We start from the raw sequence: 21649 nt of genomic DNA, 5'->3' as shown, positions 1-21649 counted from the left end.
CTTATAGTAATACAAATAAAGTCCCTGCTGTGAGGAACTTACAATCTAAGGTCCTGATCTTGCAAAGATTTAAGCATGTGTTTATCTTTACACATGTAAGTAATCTCAGTGACCTCAATGAGATTGCTTACACGTGTAAAGTTAAGCATGTAAAGTTAAACCTTTGCATGATTTGGAGCCTTAGGCCCCAGTCTAGGAAACTGATCCATACAGATGGCTACATGGAGCCTAGTTGGACTGTGTTTAGTCATATTCCCGAATTTAGCATCCTATGCCTATGCTCTTTTATAAAGATCAATCGGATAATTAAAATTCAAATAAATAACTCTTAGCAATCACATAATTAAAGTAGTAACTTACTAAATAGTATTCACTTTGTGAAATGGTTACTTAATTTTTAGTAAAGTATCACATGATCGCATTCACTGGCAAAAATGTACTTTTGAGGTGTGAGGGAGCCATTAAGAATACACATTTGCGTTATACATTATAAGCGGATGCATCTGCATCAGGTTATACCATCTTATTTGTCCATATTAATCTATACAGTCTCTACACCACTGTTTAGCTAGTGTGCCTGTACAGGGGGATTCTCATATAGGAAAACAACTTTATCAACCCACTCTTAACTAGTAAAATCCGAGAAGTAAAAGCTCCCTCAATGACTCCATTGAGTTCTTTGTCCCTTTCTTATAAAAGTGGGGAGGCAGGAAGCCCCTAGCTGTGGCTTTCTAGACCTACACTAACTGTATTTTAAAGTGTATTGTGACTGAAGTCTCAGCCCCATTTTATGGTTTTCCCAATTAGGATTTGCTGCCTGACGTCATGTCTGCCCGAGATTGGCTGTTCAGTTCTGACACTCAGGGCAGCTACATATTCTCTCTCTCTCTCTCTCACACAGAGAAACTTTAAAAAGAGTTTTTGAGCCTGATCTGGCTTAAAGACTATTTCTTACACACACAGAGACCACTGGCACCTCCAGCAGCCTAAACATCTGCTCCTTATTGAGAACCCCCTTCCATTGCTGTTGTTCCTCCTCCCCTTTTACTGCTGCTTAGCGCTCAGACCGTGCCCAGACCTTCCTTTCCTCTAACAATGTTTTCCTGCTCCATGGGACAACTTGTTTGCTGAAATTTCCTAACCTTTTGGGGGCGGTTGGGGGAGAACTAAGTTACTCTCCTAGGAAAAAGCAAAGGCGAGTGGAAGCGGCAGCACCTCGGGGGCGGTGCAGCTCGCTCGCAGGCAAAGTGAGTAGTTGCACACACATACAAACTTTGGAGGAGAGGAAATCCTTGCATCGGGAGCGTTGTGGAGTTTGCTGGCTGCAGGGGCTCTTGCAATGGAAATGGCTTGGATCAGGTGGGGCTTTTTGCTCTGTGCATGTGTATTTTTGTCACCGGCGCTCGATGCCGCTGAAAAGAGCAGGCTGAGGAGAATCACATACGTACTGCGCCCCGGCCAGGCGGGCTCCCGGCTGCAGAGCTCGGCTCCTCTCGGGGGCCAGCAACAGCACACTTTTAACGTCCAGCGGAATAGCCGGTACAGCACCAGCACCCTAGAGCGGACTCGCAGGATGAGCAAAGCGGGAAGTCCCAGCGTGCAGCTCCGCTTGGGCTCCAGCGTGCAGCTCCATCACAAACCCGGTGGCCCCGCAGCCTCCTTCGCCAAGCCGGCCAGGCTGGTTCAGCGCTCCAAACTGCAGCAACTGGGGACCCGCAGCAACAGCAGCTCCAGCCCGCAGGTTCAGCAGACGCACCCGCTGCAGGGGTAAGGCGAGCTCCCCTCCCCTACTAGCCGCCTCCTCCTCCCTCCCTCTAAGCAGCCGCGCTTCGGAGGGTCCCTTAGTGGGCTGCGGAATTAATGAAGTTATCACGCAAATGCCTGCCTCAGACCTCCCACCAACAGTGCAGGAGGGGCGGGCAGTGACTTTTGCGGTCACCCTGGGGGGCATCTGAAGTAAGAGTGAGATTAATCGGCCGGGGGGAGGGAGGAAACTTCACATAGCTCAACATCAGAAACAAACAGCAAGTTCACAAAGGTGCGGGTACATACGGAGGCCGTTCATTGCCCCCAATGCAGTGTCCGCGGTAGCGATATCCCTGGGACATTCCTCATTGTTATGGTTTGATGGATGGCTAGAAAGTGGGGAGACACCCGACGTCATTGTCCCTTCGTGCCGTGAGTTCCCCGCTCGTTTTCTGGGCTAGCCCTGGGGCAGCAGCTCTTTAAAACTGTGCCCATCGCTGCCTCCTCCTCGCCCCTCAGCGCGGCGGCGGCAGGGCTTTGTTTGGCTTCTCCCCAGCACCTGAGCGTGGGGCTGGCAACCAGGGCAGATTTTAGCCCTGACGGAACTTTTTTTTTTTAAAGGGGGGGGGGCGGTAATCCTTCTACCGGGGTGTGTGTGAGAAAAGCGGGGAAGAGTCGGATCCAGGCTTTGGGGTCTAATCTTTGGGAAAGCCACAAGCCATGTAACCAGCTCCGAAATCGGTAATCTCTCTCACATGCCCCTGTAGCTGGGCGCGGGGTTGGCTCGTCCGGTCATGTGCAAGGAAAGAGCTTGTGGCCCCAGCTATAACCACAAACCCAATTCCCCTTGTGGGGGCAGGGGAGACCCCATTAGAGGAGGTATTGAAAACAGTGAGCTTCTGTTATGATTTAGAGCTATTGTATCTTTCAAATTAGGGGGTTTCTCCTGGGGGCTTTAAACTCCATTTCTTGCCAACTCCTGAAATACATTATAGGGAGCAGGAGTTTGTGGAGTGCTTGTCTTCAGACTCTTCCTTCTTCCCACTTTTTCTCCCCTCCCGAGGTGTGGAACAGTATTTTCTGGAAGCAGTAATGGTCCAGCTGTGAGCACTGTTGAATTACAGGGCACTTCTCTTAAAGCCCTACACCTGGGCACAGGTACCTTGTCAAGGGCTGAGTTGGATTGTTTCCTTTCTTTACTGCAGGGTGAACGTCTGCGGAGGACAGTGCTGTCATGGCTGGAGCAAAGCTCCTGGCTTCCAGAGGTGCACCAAACGTAAGTGTCTATGTGGTAACTGGGGATGTCTGGCTAGCTGGGAGGAGAGTTGGTAGCCCAGGGTGTAGCCACAGGCTGTTAACCCCAGGCAATCATTAATCATCAGGAAATACCCTGTGCCAAAGTCAGAACCTACAAATTGGGGGGTGAGGGGGTGTGGGGAAATCCACGGCCTATGGATTATTTTTTATTAGGTAACAAGATACTAACAAGCTCACTCAACTGATGTTTGTTGTTTGGCTAGTAAATTTGCTTGCTTATTTCTCAAGGTTTTATTTGGGTTTTAAATATTTATACACTTGTGAGACGGTAGCAATGCTGAAATCTTAACATTTTGGATTTTCATTCCATTTTAAACCCCTGTTTCCTGGTCCTCACAACTTTCATAAAGAATGAGCATTTCTCAAAGTGATTCTCTGCGCAGAGGTGAAATTTTGGGGAAAACTTTGTAAAATGTCATTCAGATGTGTTTGAGTGATCAGAGTGTGAAGGAAACCCTTGCTGTTCATGTGTTGTGACATTTGTGAGTGGAGGGGACTCAGGACCTGAATGAGGTAGAGAAGCCCCCAAACATGCAGAAGTGGGGAGTACTGACTCTGCAGCATACACCCTCCTGGCTCCAGAGACCCATGTGAGAACCACATGGTCAAGCTCTGCAGAGAGGTGGAGCTGGAGAATGGCCATGCTGTAAGGCATCCTCCCTTGCATAGCTACAGGAATTAACTGTGTAAAATAATTCTGGGTGGGTTGGTATTATTATTCCTTGCATAAGGAACCCTTGCTAAGTGGGGCAGGATTCAGGGGTGGCTGCAAACTTCTTAGCAGATGTACTGTTATCCTGGGTCTTGGGAAGAGTTGGAGGCTACTGCAGGGACTCAGGCTCTTCACATGGATGGTCTTGCTTCTGCTCGGTATCCTGAAAATCAAACAGACCCTGGGACATTGATCAGTTTAGCAATCAGCAGTTTTGTTTTGGTTCCCTATGTGGGATTTTCCAACACAGTGGGCAATGTGGCTCTCAGTCCTCAGTGAGGTCCTATACTTCGACCTGTATGGAGAACTAAAAAATTATATAATAGAATGGGTTGTTAAAGAAAACACACAGAGCACACGGTTTCCCTTTCCAATTTCCTTTACATTGAATGCAGTCTTTCAGACTTGCATGTCCTCAAAAATGTGTGGATTGAAATAAATGTTGCTGTGTTTATTTCAACAATTAAAGGTTGAAATAAACATTCAAGTAATAGATTTGATTACCTATCTGTGTAAGGAAACAGAAATATTTTAATGTGATTAATTACAGGGCTTGAAAAACATACCTGATACTAAGTCACTAACATGGGTAAAAATACCTGCATCACCAAGCTCCTGCAATTTAAGACATAAAACCGTTGTTCATTGTGTACTGTATTTAATTGCAACCTGTTGACAGTCAAATATTTTCAACACATTAAAAAAATTAATTTACTACATCACATTTTTCATTTGTATATCTTCTTTCTCTTCCTGGCTTCATTCTACTTCTTATCTCTTGTATTTCCATCAGTCATTAGTGTGTCTCTTTTTCGAGCAGTTACAGTGTCCTTTTCCTCTTTCTATATCCCTTTATAGCTTTCTTTATAATAAATTGTGTTCTGTCTTCTCTCCTATAATTTCTGCCTCTTTCACTTCTCCAAATTAGCCATTGATTCTTTTTCCCTTTTTTCCCTTTATTACTCTTTTTTTCTAACTTTCAAATTCTTCGTAAAAGTCAGTCTGACAATCAGAACCATGTGGGGCAGACCCCTGTACTCATGTGGCATTTCACTTAAGTCAATGGTGGCCCTCTATGGGGGAGCAAGAGTTCACTCACAGCTATTGCAGGATTGGCATCTCATATTGTAATTCTGTCAGAACAGGGACCTGTCCTCTGTGAAGCACCGAGCCCACTTTTGGTTGCCGTAAAATTATTAATAATCAGTCTCTTCCCCTTTCCTACCCACCTACATTCTCACTTGCACCCATTCACATACAGTCTCGTACCTTTCCACCCACCCTATTATACATTACCTTAGTCCATCACGTGCTTTGCTGCACATTGGGCTACCCACATTTGCCATCCTTGCCTCTCAACTGCCCTTCTCTCCAAATCTTCCCATTTCATGTTGAGGTGCTTGATGTCATTCAGAACTGTTGGTTTCCATATTATTTGTGGTCTTCCTCTCTTTCTTCTTGCGTTTTCTGGCTTCCATTCAAGGGCGGTATTTGGTAAACATTCTTTTTCCATTCTCAGCACATGTCCCAGCCACTGATGTCTTCTTTTGTAGATTATTTGTGAGAGGGTACTTTGTCCAGTAATTTTTCTGACTTCTTCATTCGTCTTCCTATCTCTCTCTGTTATTCCCAGTATTCTCAGACATTTGTGATGAAATGCTTCCAGCTTTTGCATATCTTTCTTGGTAAGTTGCCATGTCTCACTGGTATATGTTGTGATGGTGATAACAATTGCTTTGAACTCTTTCAGTTTTTTCTTGAGGGAGATGTTTTTGAGTTGCTAGATGTTTGAGTCTTCCAAATGCAGCGTTTGCCTTCCTGATTCTTCTTCTTCTTTCCTCAGAGCTAGTACCATCTTGGCTGATAGTACTTCCAAGATATGTGAAATTGTCCACGTTCTCCAGTTTCTCTTCTTCAATTTTGATTTCTGTCCCCATTAACATGATATTACATTCTTTGCATTGTATCTCAAACCTATCTTCTCCATTTCTTCTTTTACTTGGTTTGTGCATTTTTGTAGTCCGTTGGCATCTTCACTGATGAGAAGGATGTCGTCAGCAAAGTCTAGATCGAGTCTAGATTGAATTGTTCCATTTTAGGCCATATGTATCACTGTCACATTGTTTTAATCCATACACTTAAAAGTTAGGTTGACCTAGCTACCTCAGTCAGGGGTGTGAAAAAACCCACCTCTGACCATCATATCTGTGCTGACCTAGCCCCCCAGTGTAGATGCAGCTGTGTCAATTGAAGAATGCTTCCATGGATGTAGCTAACTTTGTTTGGGGCGTGGTGTTCCTACATTGAAGGAAAAAACCCTTCTGTTAGGGCTGGTCCCCACTTAGTCCGGACTTCGGACTAAGGTACGCAAATTCAGCTACGTTAATAACGTAGCTGAATTCGAAGTACCTTAGTCCGAACTTACCGCGGTCCAGACGCGGCCGGAAGTCTCCCCCCGTCGACGCCGCGTACTCCTCTCGGCGAGCTGGAGTACCGGCGCCAACTGTGAGCACTTCCGGGATCGATTTATCGCGTCTTAACCAGACGCGATAAATCGATCCCAGAACATCGATGGCGTGCCGCCGGACCAGCCGGTAAGTGAAGACTAGGCCTTGGTGTAGGCTGAGCCTGTGCTATAGAGTTATGCAGGCATAGCTATGCTGACATAGCTAAGCTGGTATAGTCTCCATAGTGTAGACATGGCCTACATAGCGTTCACTTTGGTTGTAACTTGGCAAAGCTATGAATAGCACCGGAGGTGCTGAAGATGTCTGTCTGAAGATGTAGGATGATAGCACTATGTTAGTTTAGTTTTGGAAGGTTAACTCCACAGCCATAAGAGCCAGAAACCTCCTTTTTAAAAAGAAAGCTTGGATTTGCAGAAATTGATGGCTTTCACATATAATTACTACTCCCCCTAAGTGAGTAGATTTTTTTTTGGAGCCCTGATTAATAGTTTTTTTCCTACTGGAATGGCTGTATTTGGTAGGGGTCACCTTCCCACATACAGAGCCCTCTGCAGGGGTGCCTGGGCCTGTAGTGCCTGCTGTTCCAGGGAGTGGCAGTCCCTCCAGGACACCCTGCTTCTAACAGCAGCAGCTGCTGAGCTCCCCCAAGCTGCTTTAATGGCAGTACTTGGTGCCCCCTTTCCCCAAAGAGTGGCAATAGGGGCACTGGAGCTGATTGTGTGCAGTCTTAGGAAGATATCGCTTACGCATCATGTACTGAGTGGACAGGTGGATTTTTCAAGCTCTGGTTATAAACTACATAGTTTGGAGCTACACTACTTGCTACATTTACAAGTTTCACCACCTCTATTGAGCTGCTTGATCTTACAGTCTGTTCTTGCTTCAGGGGGTGAGTTTATACATTCCTGTAAGTAACCAAACAGCTTTGCAGTTAATTGCCTGTGAGTAAATGTGCACCACATCCAACTTTAAGCATGGGATTTTCTCCTGGAATGCTCAATCTTTCCTTTTCTTTTTTTGATGTTTAAAGCTTTATTTTAAAATAAATCATTTTCAAGCTTAGCAAAACTCTGCTGCTCAGCAATCACATACTTATTGTGTAATAAGTATGGAGTTGTAAAGTTCCGCTTTAAAAGAAAACAATATCTGTGTTTAGAGCTGTTTGACAATGGGAAAATAACTTCAAACCAGCTGAGAAAATTTTGCTCAGACTCTTAAACATTCACCTTTAGATACAGACCCCACATGGAAAATTTGAGCCCAAACAATAAATATTTTGGAAAGTTGTGAGCATGTGAACTGGGCTTGGCTGTAGTGGTTGTAACAAGTAAAAATGCAATAATAAGGCACTGTCAAATTTTAAAATGTCACTCAGTTTTTATAATACATTTAATAACAGCACTTAGTATTTGTTGCATTTTCGAAGCATTATGCAAACACACACTATTTTAATTAATTCTCCAACATTCCTTTGAGGCAGCCAAAAAGCATTATCTCGTTTGTTAGCAGATAGGGAAATGAAGGCAGTGAGAGGGGTTAAATGTGGCCTTGGGCAAGTCACAACAACTGATTGGCAGAGCTGAAATTGGAAATTAGGAGTTCCTGGCTCCCAGCCCCATACCCATTCCATTGGGTCATGTTGTTGTTTTTCAACTGCGGTATTTGGTAATTACTAGCAAATTCCTGTCTATTGGGTACAACTTCTCTTTATAGAGTTGCCCCTTTCTTTCATTTTGTTTATGATGACAAAGGGCTTTATTTTTTTTTTTGTACTTGAGAAATTCCAAAGATTACTCCCTGCTGTTTGCAGTACTTGAAATCTCCCAAACAGTGCATGAGAGCACTTTATAATTATAGAAGAAAGAGATAGGCAGAGGAGCTGTTACAAATATATTATAAACAGTACACTGGTACAGCATGTTAATTTGAGCTGTTTCTTAGGATGCCCAGTGTAACTGTTGCATATCCTCATAAAAATACTGGTGCCTTGAGGAATTCTAAAATCCATTAATGGACTGGGACTCATGAATGCTGGGGGTGCAGGTTGGGACAGAGTTGTTGGGTTGTAGTTGAGAAAAGGAAACAGCCACATGTTGTTGCAAAGACGTGGGGAAGGATACCTATCAGGTCAGGCGGATGAATAATCTGTCATTAAACTTTTCCATTTTACTATTAACTATTCCTATGTTTTCCTCTCTCTCAGAACTAATTTACAAGTTGGTTCTTTTGAATCTGTTCTTTGGTTTTACTTTTAAGCACTTGTCTTTCAGTTACTCAAATTAACTTGGATAATTTGTTTCTACCTTAGCTAACTGTTTCCTTTGGATAAAAGTTCTGTTTTCATTTCAAATAGAAAGATGGTCCTCAATTGCAGTATTATTACTTTGTATTTATTTGCAGTAGTGCCCATTATGTGCTTTCCTTTCACACGCTTATTGATCCATGGAGAAAGAGGAAAGAGCCTGATTCTTGTATTTACATTCTGCTAGAATGCCTTATTGACCTACCTGCCATTTTTATCAGTCAGTCCCATTGCTGTGGGGATGGGAGAGAGTTATGAGACCTCCCGTCAGCAGAAACTGTTCAGCTGCGTCTATCAGTTTGCCCTTTCTTTGGGGAGACAGACTGCTCACAACTCATACTAGGGGAGACTTTCTCCCCATTGTCTTTGTCCCCCGACCCTGACTTTACCTGGCAGTAATAAACTCTAAATTATATTTTTCTATCTGTACTTTGAGGGATCAAGCAGTTTGTCCTCCTTCTATTGCAAATCAGATACTATGTTGTGATGTGAACTGGCACTCATTGCAGCAGTGTGTTTAACACCCATTAAATAGCATATTCAAATCAAATTTCTCAGGCTCTTCAGAGCATTCAAACACCCTGGCTTCCGCTGCCCAGTTATTTTTTTGCAGAGTGACCCCAAGCACTCCCAGATGGCTGCCTTCCTTCCAGTTTCGGAGAAAACATGTTTCTCCTTGTGTTTGGTCACATACTTTACAGCATAATAGCAGCGGGTATCCATAATTCCTCACGGTGTTAATGCATACATTTCACAATATTAATCACCAATGTGTCCCCACTGGTGATAGTTGAATTACCACCTCCCCTCCTTGTTAGCTTGAGGGCTTTGTTTACTTTATATGTAATGTATCTTAATTGTCTCTGCCTGGCATCCAGGCTGGTCAGAAAAGCAAATGCACATTCCTTTGTTTAATAAGGCAGACTGTTTATGCACTACTTGCCAAACACATTTTAAGAACATAATCTAGCGCATATTTATAACTCTTTGTACACACACCTTACATAATGATCAGTGAGTTGTTAGTTTTTTCAGTTATATATTTCATGCCACCTTTTGGGTGTATATCATAACAACAGTGTGTTAGGTGTAGTATGTCAGACCTGATCAGTGCTGACAGAGTAGTGAACTCCAATGGGTGTCTGTCACAACTGAACATTAAATAAGCAACAATAAGAACATAATTTGGAGAAGGTATAGGGTACAGAGTTGCATAAGTACTTCCTAGGTTAAGATGGACTGGTTTCATATGAAAATCTTCCTGATGTTTTGCTTGTGTAGCTTGACTTATGCCTAGAAACAAGTACCTCCTCGTGATAAAATGTTCCTTTCTCATTGACATCATTTCATCCTTCACTTTAATTGCACATAAGATAATAAAATTTCTTCCTTGTTAGCAAGCTTATTTAAGTAAGGAGACAGAAACATCTTTTCACATATAGATTCAGAAATTTGAGTAGTCACTTCTTGATCAAAATGAAGTAGTTTTCTTAGTCCTCTCTAGCAGGAACAGACACTCCTAATCCAGATAGATTTTCTGTTATCTCTAGGTGGTGTGTTAGGCTGGGATTTTCAAAGATCCTAACAGTGAGGCACTCAAATCCCATTTAAATTCAGTTGTGTTTGAGCACCTAACTCCCTTAGATTCCTTTTGAAAATAATTCAATAGCTTTAATGATTTATTTTCTCTAATCAAATTAATGGAAGGTTCTCCAGTGGTAAATATTTCTTTCAAATATTTTTTCACAGTTGAGTTTTAAGTATTGGTTTAATTTGCACTCTGTTAAACTCTGGACTCAAAATTAAATATCCTAGCTACAAGGTTGTCCATTTATGAAGTTTTATTTAACTCTACTGTTAATTAATTTATTTAATTTATTGTCTATTTCTTACAAAATATTTTGTAGCAAAGTGAGCAAGCACTTTGGTAAGAAGGGCTAAAATGGTGCAAGTATTGGAGCTCTAAAACGCCATGCCACAATCCTTCTATTTCCCAACCCCCTAGGGTGCTAGTAGCATGCCCAGTGTACTGTCTCAGAGGCAAGCACTGTAGGTGCTTCAGCAGCTAGCCTGTAGGCTCTAGCCCTGGTGGGTCCCAGAAACCACTCAGACACATGGCTAAGTGAAAGTATTTTTACTAGGGCTGGCAGGAAAAGGGAAAGGTTGCAAATACTCGGGGTACAGAGGCTTAAAGAGTTACAATTCAAAGTGAGCAATAGCGGTTACTGTTTGGGTCACTGGGGTGGTCCAACTGAGTCAGGGCTCTTCAAGTGTAGTACCTGGGGCGTCCTCTCCAGTCCAGTCTCTGGCCAAGCAAATAGGTGCTTGAAGGTTTCCAAGCCAGGTTCAGTTAATGTGTCTCAATGGGGCTACCTTGCACTAGTTCCCTGCCCAGCTGCTGCTGCTCCCACCTAAGTCCCCCACAGACCTGTGATGTCCCAGACTGTTCTGAGTGTGGCTCTGTCCACAGATTCTGGGGCTTCTCTTCAGCTCCCTGCTGACATGCTGCTCACTCCCTAAAGATCCCAGGCACTTCCTGGTTCAGAACCTTTTCCCTTACCTGGCCAAGGAAAGGGGAGAGGGCTGATGGGAAACATAATCCCTGCTTAGCCAGGAGGAAGGGGCTGTACAGTGGGGAGGAGGCTGATGGGAGTGTTAGTCCCCTGCTGTGCAGATCCATCACACTTTGAACTCAAAGCAACATTGATGACATCAGTGTTCTGGTCTCTTGGGCTTTTCTGTGTATTGGGGACCTGTAAGGATTGTGCATAGGGAAAGGACACTTTTGGGTCACTGCATTTGAAAACAAAAGAAGGATGTGCAGCATCTGAAAACTTAATATAATTTTGCTTGTACTTTCAAAACTCATTATATTCGTATATCATGATGCACTTAAAATGTTTTTCAAATCACGCATTTCACCTTAGTATTATATGCTTTATAAGCTATGTTGAACACATTATTAGTCAAGCATTTCAAATATCAAAATTGCAATATGCGGCTTGTAACTGGCCTAATAAGGTGTACTTTTGCTAACATGAAATTTTCAATGCCTCTAGTTGAGTCTGCCTTTAATTTCTGATGTACTTTGGCATTTTAAGAGTATTCTATAAAGTTGCAAAGAGAAGAATCTTTGAGTATGTTATATTGTCATTATACTAGCCACACACTTATTTTTATATTGGGAGCAAAAGACTAAGAATATATAGTGAAGGCATTTGTTTTTGTCCCATTCCTAGAGGTCATGTTTACACAATCATTGAAGTCAATATAGGAATGTATCAAATGTTTTGAAATGGACCAGTTAAGAATTCCAACAATGTTGCACACTTTTATTAGATGCGTATTTAGGAAAAGAATTCCCTTTGGCCTCAGTTATAAGAAGAACAAAGTCCATGTGCAGAAAGATATAGATGATCATAATATTTCCTCCACAAGGATTACAAGGATAATATCACTTTTCCAAAGAGTTTAGTATTTTTGGTTTTTCTGAACTAAAAAAAAAAAAAGCTGAATGAAAAATTATTTATAGAACTGTCTGCAAGATGGCTTACATTTCTTTCAGCTGATTTACAGTCCAATAATTCTCAGTTTTAATGATTTTGTAGTCCTATTAGTTATCATTCTTGCAGAAATAAAACAGTTTGTCAAATCCACTCAGTCATAATTTTTGAAAATTATTCCTATGCGATATATATACCGGTAATCAAATTGTTGTGGGGAAAAAAACCTGAATGGCCAGTAATTTGTAGGTGCAGTGTCTTTGCTTGCCTCCTTTGGAATAATTTTTTGAGATCTATGGATGAAAAGATCCATATAAGTGCTAAGTATTGTTGATAGTGTATTTTATTTTTAATGTGTTCACAGTTAACTTGTTAATATTAAGGTCTCATCATTATTCCTGACTTCAGTCATTCTAGCAATTCAGTGTGAATGTTGTCTGAGTATGAACTGTAGGATTGGACCTAAGGGTATGTCTACAGAGCAATTAAACATCTGTGATTGGCTTAGGTCAGCTGACTTGGGCTTGCGGGGTTTGGGCTGTCGGGCTGTAAAATTGCTGTGTAGAAGTTTGGGCTACCCCACAAAGGGGAGAGTCCCAGAGCCTGGGCTCCAGCCTTGGGCCAAACATCTACACAGCAGTTTTTAGCCTGCAACCCAAGCCCTGCAAGCCCAAGTCAGCTGACCTGGGCCAGCTGTGACCATGCTGAAGGTCTTCTATTCCAGTGTAGATGTACCCAAAGAGACTATTGACGCTTACAAAATCAGTGCAATCATAAATGTTCTTATCTCTGGCCTACCTTTTCAAAAATGTTGACCATCCTCTCTGTTCCAATTTTATAGAGACTATGCCATGGCTGTACATTCACTCCACCATAATACCGTTCAGATCTTCTAGTTAACAGACAGCTGTTGGTCTGATGTCCAAATTCAGCTCTCTGTTTCAGTGATGTAAATCCAGAAGAATACCATTGAGTTCAATGCTATTACTTTGGATGTACCCCATTGTACTGATAGTAATTGAAAGACTCCAATGAGTTTACACAAGTATCTCGGTTGTTCAAATAAACCTAATATTGAACTTCTAATCACACAGGGTGAAATTTGCCGCATACAGATGGCCAGCAAAAGGTCCAGTCCTTAAGACCCACTTATCCTCAAAAAGGGTTTTTTTTTTTTTTTTTTTTTTTTTTTGGTGGCCCTCTGCACAAGGGTGAATTTCACTCATGGAGAATACTGAAATATCACTTCAATATATATACAAATATAGCAATTTATATTAATATAAAAATCAGTATCAAATTAAAACAACAGTGCTTACCATACCCTGTTATACCACACCTGCACGAGCCTATTCTAGTATAGTGTGGAAAGGAACTTGAAACCACTGCTTCTGGAGCAGATGGTATTGTCGCAACTCGGCTTTTTTCTCTTCTTGACCTAAAATTGATCCAGACATCTTTTCCAGATCTTACTACACTGGTATCTGAAACAATGCCACATTTATGCTGTTTTAATCTTGCCGCTAGTGACTATATTTTTTTTAAACTTACTCTGTTGTGTGCATTTTGTTTGACAATTTACTCTATTTTATATGGGAGAACATAGCGAAAAGAGATCAAAGCAGATATTTTGGAAATTAATAAAGGATGGGCAATATTTCATCAAACACATGTAGACTGATACATATTGTGACAATGTGTGCAGTAATGGAGCTATTGGGAAGCCACTCTTCTATTTGAATTGATGGCTGGCTATGTGCTGTTTAAGAAGTACAAATTCAACGTGGATTTATCCTTTGTACAAGAAGGAAATATTTAAGGTCTGGGCTCACTAGAAATAATACAGGACTTATAAAGTTATAAATGATAGTCATTATTTTCAATTAATTAAAAATTCAGTTTTGAGTGAAAAATATCTGAATCCACCACTCAAGAGACAAGCAAAAACCAGTTGTCTGATAGAGCTGGTCTTTAAATAAAAGTCAAGAATGTATGGAGGACTTTGAAGTGACTTTTGACAAAGGGTTGCTTTGTGAAAGTGATCCTAAATGCAGGTTTCACTGTCTAGTTCAGTGTCTCCAGTGTAGCCTTTAATAAATGGAAGAAATAAACTTGTAAACAAAATGACATTATTAGCGAGAGAGAACTTTACAGTTCAAGTTGAAAATCAAGGGCGAAGGTTTTAAAACCCACAATTGGGGTCAGATTCTCAGAAGTGCTGAGCATTCAGCAGCTCCCATTGGAAAAAAATCTGATCACTTCATTTGGGTGCCTAAATACAAGCTGATGTCGTCTGAAAATGTGTCCCCAAATGTATGGACATTTTGGATCAAATTTAGCCCTGTGTAAACAGGCCCAGATATATTTGACTTCACTGGAGCTATACCATCTTATACTAAGCCTGAATTTGACCCTATTTGCTCTCTTCTATGAAACTTTTTTTAGGTTGAAATTGTTTTTTTTTTTTTTATTTTTCTATTTTTATTTCTTATATTAAATCTTATCTTTAAGTTTCTCTGTTTACTATTTTTTACATAACATTAATAAAAGTCTCTGTAAATTCATTAAAACTCACTTAGCCCTGGTCTACACTGTGGGGGAGGAGGGTGGGGCGGAATCCTGCCCGTAATGAAGACATGCCCTTAGAATTTGAAGACTTTAAGTAATATTCTCTGTTATCAATTGATCTTCAGGCAATTAAGAATAAAATAAAAACACTTCTTGTATAATATTCCCAGACAAAAATTATATTAAAATGGAATTAAAGTTGAGAGTACATCTCAGTAATTTACGAAAAAATACATTACAGGGAAGTTGGTATTATCCCAAAATCAAGTATTATAAGCCGAAGAAATTCAAAGATAAAGTTAAGTTTAAAAGAAACCCAAACATGCATATACATGGAAATGTAATTAGGGCACCCAAGTAATCTTAACTCTTCTCTGTAGTGATGTCGTCCAGTAACCCCTATGATTATGATTGGGGCATTATATTTTTTGTGGTTTGAGATTAAATGTACTTTTTAAAAAGACACATTAGATTTTTTTTTTTTCTTTTCTCCCTTTTGTGGTGTTACTATGGGGCAGAGTTAAGATTGTTTTGAGTGCCCCAACTGTGCAGTTCTATACCTTAACATGTTTGGCTTTCTTTTAAGTTTAATCTTAACTCTGAATTTCCTGGGTTTATAAAACTAGGTTTTGAGATGACTGAAACATTCCTGTGATATATATATTACTGGTAGGTTTTTTCAGCCTTAATTCCATTTTACCATAGTTTCTGTCTAGGAATTTCCTTGGTTGTTTTGTTTAATTAAAAATTCCATGAATTAACAGTAAACAATAAATTCAAAATAATGTTAGCATGTGGTATTTCAAAAAATGTACATATGAAATATGTACAAATATGCCACTCTGTAGTAGCATGAAGCAGCCAGAGTGAACTGGTCAATTAAGCTGCATTGCAGTACCAGAGCAGTGTAAAGCAGCTGGAGTGTATACCCTAGTTTCCCCTTCCTTAGTGGAACCATGCGGTCAGACCTATAATTACAAAAACATTACATTAGGTCAGGGGTCGGCAACCTTTCAGAAGTGGTGTGCTGAGTCTTCATACATTCACTCTAATTTAAGGTTCCGTGTGCCAGTCATACGTCTTAATGATTTTAGAAGGTCTCTTTCTATAAATCTCTAATATATAACTAAACTATTGTTGTATGTAAAGTAAATAAGGTTTTAAAATGTTTAAGAAGCTTCACTTTAAATTAAATTAAAATTCAGAGCCCCCCTGACCGGTGGCCAGGACCCGGGCAGTCTGAGTGCCGCTGAAAATCAGCTCACGTGCTGCCTTCGGCACGCGTGCCATAGATTGCCTACCCCTGCATTATGACAGGTTTCAGAGTAACAGCCGTGTTAGTCTGTATCCGCAAAAAGAAGAACAGGAGTACTTGTGGCACCTTAGAGACTAACAAATTTATTAGAGCATAAGCTTTCGTGGACTACAGCCCACTTCTTCGGATGCATATAGAATGGAACATATATTGAGGAGATATATATACACACATACAGAGAGCATAAACAGGTGGGAGTTGTCTTACCAACTCTGAGAGGCCTAGCTTGATTATCACTTCAAAAGTTTTTTTTCTCTTAATTAATTGATTAATTAATTAATATGTTCCATTCTATATGCATCCGAAGAAGTGGGCTGTAGTCCACGAAAGCTTATGTTCTAATAAATTTGTTGGTCTCTAAGGTGCCACAAGTACTCCTGTTCTTCTTTCTACCCCTGCATTAGGTACTCATCCTCCACCGTCTTCCCCCCCCCCCCCTTTGAAATGTACAGCTCTAATCCTCCAAACACTTTTGCATGTGCTTAACTTTGGAACTAACCCCATGCTTATTGTCTCCAACAGAACTGCTGTACTCATGTGCTTCTAGTTAATAAGCATGCAAATGTTTCCAGGATAGGGGCCTGAAAGTATAAGGTTTACAGTATTGAAATAGTTTTAAAGACATTTATTACTGTTTTAAATAATGTGTACTACATTAATTTATTATATTAAATTAGTAAAGTAACTAAATATATTGACTTAAAAACTAAAATATATTGGATGGCAGTTTAAATTTAAGTGATTTTATTGTAGTTGCATTTCCTTTGATGGTGCCAGAGGGAATAGATATCAATTGTTGAATTGCAAGAAGAGAGTATTTTATTGGTACTTAGAGATTATTTTATGGTGAAATATTATAGGAGTTTCAAGGCTTTCTTTCAGTTGATATCACATACTGTCACTTGATAACTTTCAAAGCTCTCCTTCCCCATTCTTTAACTTTTAAAACAATTGTTTCACATTTACAGCATTATTCACAAGAATACTGCTTGATTAAATGTGTGATTAGAGTGAATTTCACATTGTGTTTTTTTGTTTTTTGTTTTCCCTTTTGCAGAGTTATGGACTAACATTTCATGCTGAGACTTGGAAGCTTTTTGTTTATTTGTAATTGAGACCCTTTGACCTCTGTGTTGGGTGTGAGATTGAAATGATCAGGTCTGAGTGCTACAGGATCTGATACAGATGGTGTAGATATGCTTCTGTTAACCACCTATATATATGGGTGCTTGATTCAACACTGCAGATTCCAGTTTTAAACCAGTGTAATTTTATTGATTTCTTTAAACCACTATTGTGACCTCCAAATTCTGGCTTGACCAATTCCCAGCATAATTTAAAGCAGTCACTGTTTTTTATAGTGGCTTCTTACAGCCACCCATGGGCCACTCCATAACCCAGAAATAGCTGGAGTACTGAATATTGAGGACATATGCCTTCGACACCAAAACATCCCTCTTCCCCTGCCTTCTGCAAAGCCTCATGCCAGGAGGCTACAAGGGTGCAGAGGGCAGTGTCTGGCCCTTATACCATGCAACTCTGGGAACCTCTACAGAGGCATTCCTGATTGGCTTCTGGACCCTTTATGCCTCTAAAACCTGATTATTTATTTGTTTTGTATTTCAGTGGGACCTAGGGGGCCCAGTCATGAATCAGGGCTCCATTGTGCTGGGTGCCGTACAAACACATAATAAAAGATGGTCCCTGTACTGAAGAATTTACAATCTAAATATAAGATGAGATAATAGGTGGATACAACAAACAGATGGGGAACATAAGGTAACTATGAGATAAAACTGCTCAGATGAAAAGCATTGGTCATATAATACCAGTCCCTTACCCACAGTTGAGTTTTTGTTGGCATCGCAGCAGAGGAGTTTTAAAGAAAATTTGAAGGAGAAAAATGAGGTGACTTTGCAGTTTTTATCTCTATCTAGATAATCTTCTTTGTGGAAATTCTTGGCATACATCTGAAAGTTTTTTTTGCATAGGATTCCCAAGTTTTGTTTTTTAAACTTTAAATCAGATGTTTTTAAAATTAAATAGAGGTTTATTTGTTTAAAAATAAACATATTACAATTCATTTTTAAATTTGGCAACATCTATTAAGGACTAAACTTATTAAAATTATTTAAATTAAATAGAAAAAGTAATATTAAGCAGTATATATTTGCTGCCAAGTTTTAAAGAAAGTCTGGTCACTGAACTGGTACAAGTCGCTGTCTAGGCACCTGGAATCAGAGTTTTGTGACGTGCTAAACCGGTTTTTAGAACAGGCTGCTCTCATAGGAGCAGGCAGAATATTTTCTACATTTCAGTTTATTTAACTAGTTCAGTTAAATGTCTAGTTCATTCAAAGTTAAGAAACCAATATGGGTGCTGATAAATCAGGAAAGCCTATTTTCCTCTTCCAATCTATGAATATAAACTATATATGAGAGGATGAGATCTACTTATTGTGGACGGTGGGTATAATAGGCCAGGGGAGGCTCAGCCTCCCCCAAGCACAGATGGTGCTCTGGGCCCTGTTGTGGTTTGGCGGGGGAAATTTTTGCTTTTAAATATGCCCCACGCAGGTTCCAGGGCGGGTGAGAAGTCGGTATGTGCTATTCAGGTTCTTGGGTTCATCAGTAATCTCCCTGGACTCCAGGGAGATTACTAATGAACCCGGGATGCTGAGTAAAACATACCACCTCCTCAGGGGCATACCTGCATGGGGCATATCAAAAACTCAGGTTCTTCTTCCAGAAGAGAGGAGAGCTTTTTGAGTTTTCCCACAGGGTGCATTGGGGTCTGCAGAAGGGGAGGAGTGGTTGTGGGGGCTCTGGCCAGCCCGGGGCTCCTCTGGCCGTGGTGGGGGAGGGGGTCTTGGGGCTTCTCTGGCTGCAGGGAATGGGGGAGGGAGTGGAAGGGGCAGAACCGGGGGCTAGCCTCCCTGAAGTGAGGTCCACCCACTGCCCATGCTACTAATTGTAAAATCTTGAAGCACATGGTGACCAGAAACAATCAGTTCAGTACACTAACTACAGATAATACTTCCTTTGTTTAGTCAATTAGTTTTAAATGTAAAATGTGTTAAACTTTTTTTCTTGTATATCCAGCACATTAAGGTAATTTTATTTAATAAAAAAATTAAAATGCTCTTTTTGTGCATTTTAATTGAATGTGCATTTCATTCAAATAGAGCTTGACACAAGTTGCAAATAAAAACATTAATCTAGTAAATAAGAAATGCATCATTAACCATTTTCTAACATACTAATAAATGTATCCTGCAACTAACTGAGTTGTAGGGTCACCATTGGTCTTTCTTTCTAAATGGGCAGTTTTTCTTCTGGCAGTATCCAGGTTTTCTCTGGGACCCCCATTTTACAGATGGGGAACTGAAGCCTTTTAAATCGCCCAGGCCCCTGGGAAATTGCCCCCTTTTGATCCACCCCCTCCCTCCCCCCACCCATTGGCGCCTGGCTTTAGGTAAATAACTAAAAAGTACAAATTCAAAACCTGATTAAACTTGATTTATTCCTGCTTGCTTATTTAAACCATGATTCCGTGCTGATTAGGCCTCAACTGGAGTATTGTGTCCAGTTCTGGGCACCACATTTCAAGAAAGATGTGGACAAATTGGAGAAAGTCCAGAGAAGAGCAACAAAAATGATGAAAGATTTAGAAAACATGACCTATGAGGGAAGATTGAAAAAACTGGGTTTGTTTAGTTTGGAAAAGAGAAGACTGAGATGGAACATTACAGTTTTCAAGTACATAAAAGGTTGTTACAAGGAGGAGGGAGAAAAATTGTTGTTCTTAATCTCTGAGGATATGACCAGAAGCAATGGGCTTAAATTGCAGCAAGGGAGGTTTAGGTTGGACATTAGGAAAAGCTTTCTAACTGTCAGGGTGGTTAAGCACTGGAATAAACTGCCTAGGGAGGTTGTAGAATCTCCATCATTGGAGATTTTTAAGAGCAGGTTAGACAAACACCTGTCAGGAATGGTCTAGATAATACTGTACTTAGTCTTGCCATGAGTGCAGGGGACTGGACTAGATGACCTCTCGAGGTCCTTTCCAGTCCTGTGATTCAAATCAGTGATTTAAATAATTTTTATTTAAATTAATCCATTCTGACTGTGGTGGTATTGATCTTTGTAGTTTGCAACTAATGAGACACCCCTATTGAAGTATATTTTAGAAAAATAGCAGTAATGAAAATTACTTGAATTAAAACAACTTGCTTGTATCATAATGTTGACTTCAATGAGAATTACAAGCCCCCCAAAACTGCAGAATGTGGCCCTTTGTCTGTTGTGTTGTCAGTTACTATGTTTACGTACATGGCATTCTTTTTGTTTCTCCAGTAAATTAGGAATAAATTTGTCGGCAATCAACTGTGCAAGATTATACCAGAAGTTAATGCAAGACTTATTTCTATTTTACAGTCCTTCTCCCAGTAATGAAACTAGAGATCAGTACAGCATCATTCCTATCATGAAACTTCTGCATCCTGGGTATCCATTGGGCCTAAAAATGGGGCCGGGAGAATAATTTGATCCAGAATTGCACTTTTCTAATGTTATGCATTGGGTATTTAGGTACTAAGATCGATTGAGATTCTTTAAGACTGCACATGTACCTCCTTTACTGCACTGCACTGCACCAGCAGGCAACGTAGGACACCGGGCACATCAAAGCCAAAAAAGTGCTTTCTGCCTACTTTAACAGAGAATGTGTCTAGTGAGAGAAAAGTCCTGGGGAGGTAGAAAACTGAGTTGGGGGCTACTGGAAAAGTAAGATGTTTTGCACCTCCCTTTTAAAAAAAAAAAAGAAAAAAAAAAAAACAGGATGAAGGGAAGCCATTTTACTTCTCCCCAGGGATTTTAAAACATAATCCAGTTGGCTGGTGTGTCGTCATATTTTAACTAATAGGTTAAAAACTTTATTTTATTTTTCAGATTAAACAAGTTTAAATAAAACCAAATAATAGAGTGAGCACAAACCATTCGTATCATCATAGGATTCACCAAGTGTAAGAGTTATCAGACAATATGCTGGCACAAGCATGTAAACAAAAAGAGAAAATTGAAAAATCACATGCTTTACAACAAAACTATTAGCATTAAGCTTAGAAAACAGAAACTTGGATTGATTTGGCATTCAATAGGTACAAAATTAGTGCAATTTACATGCTAATGGAGCAAGAGACTGTTGCAGGAAAAGCAGCCAAGGTGGAGATGTAAGATAAATCAGCTCTGCACTTCAGTTTACCCCTGTACCACTCCCTGAACTCTGATGGCAAAATGAATCTCTGGGCAGAAGACCAGCACAAGGCCTTTCCACCACTTTTATTTCTCTTCAGCCTAAGGGCCTTAGGCTGGCCCTCTGCAGAAGGGTGAATTTCACCCACCACAAATTCAAAATCAGTGTAAAGTTTACTACTTTGCTACTTACCTTGCCATTTTCTGACTAATTTTATACCCACGTTACTTTATTATGTACATCACTGCTGAATTTTGGCCCTAGTGCCCAATTTTGCTCATATTGAAACCAGTAGCAAAATTCCCATTGACTTCAAGAGGAGCAATGTTGGTCCCATGGTTTTGCTATCAGATCTGTACTTTAACATTCCACATTTTAGAAACTCAACTTTATGGAAAATAATGGTGTTTAAACACAGTAATCACTGCACATCTAGTTAAATTGTAATAATTAGGTCATATTTGT

At 40.4% G+C, this 21649-nt stretch overlaps 1 protein-coding gene across 5 annotated transcripts in view; it reads left to right on the top strand.

Moving 5' to 3' along the window:
* Positions 1–902: 902 nt before the first annotated feature.
* Positions 903–21649, top strand: part of LTBP1 (latent transforming growth factor beta binding protein 1) — a 324664-nt gene continuing 303917 nt past the window's right edge. For 2 of the 5 annotated variants that reach the window (XM_034764911.1, XM_034764912.1), the window contains exons 1-2: positions 904–1767; positions 2952–3022. In XM_034764911.1, coding sequence (XP_034620802.1) covers positions 1340–1767; positions 2952–3022 — 499 coding nt within the window. In that variant the 5' untranslated portion in view covers positions 904–1339. Of the gene's footprint in view, positions 1768–2951; positions 3023–21649 lie in introns of all 5 variants that reach the window. The other 3 variants (XM_034764910.1, XM_034764913.1, XM_034764914.1) reach the window with 3 other exon arrangements.

This window comes from Trachemys scripta, chromosome 3 (genome assembly GCF_013100865.1).
Source record: "Trachemys scripta elegans isolate TJP31775 chromosome 3, CAS_Tse_1.0, whole genome shotgun sequence".
Classification (NCBI taxonomy): Eukaryota; Metazoa; Chordata; order Testudines; family Emydidae; genus Trachemys; species Trachemys scripta.
The sequence above is the reverse complement of the archived record's forward strand: the minus strand, read 5'-3'. Positions and strand labels throughout refer to the sequence as shown.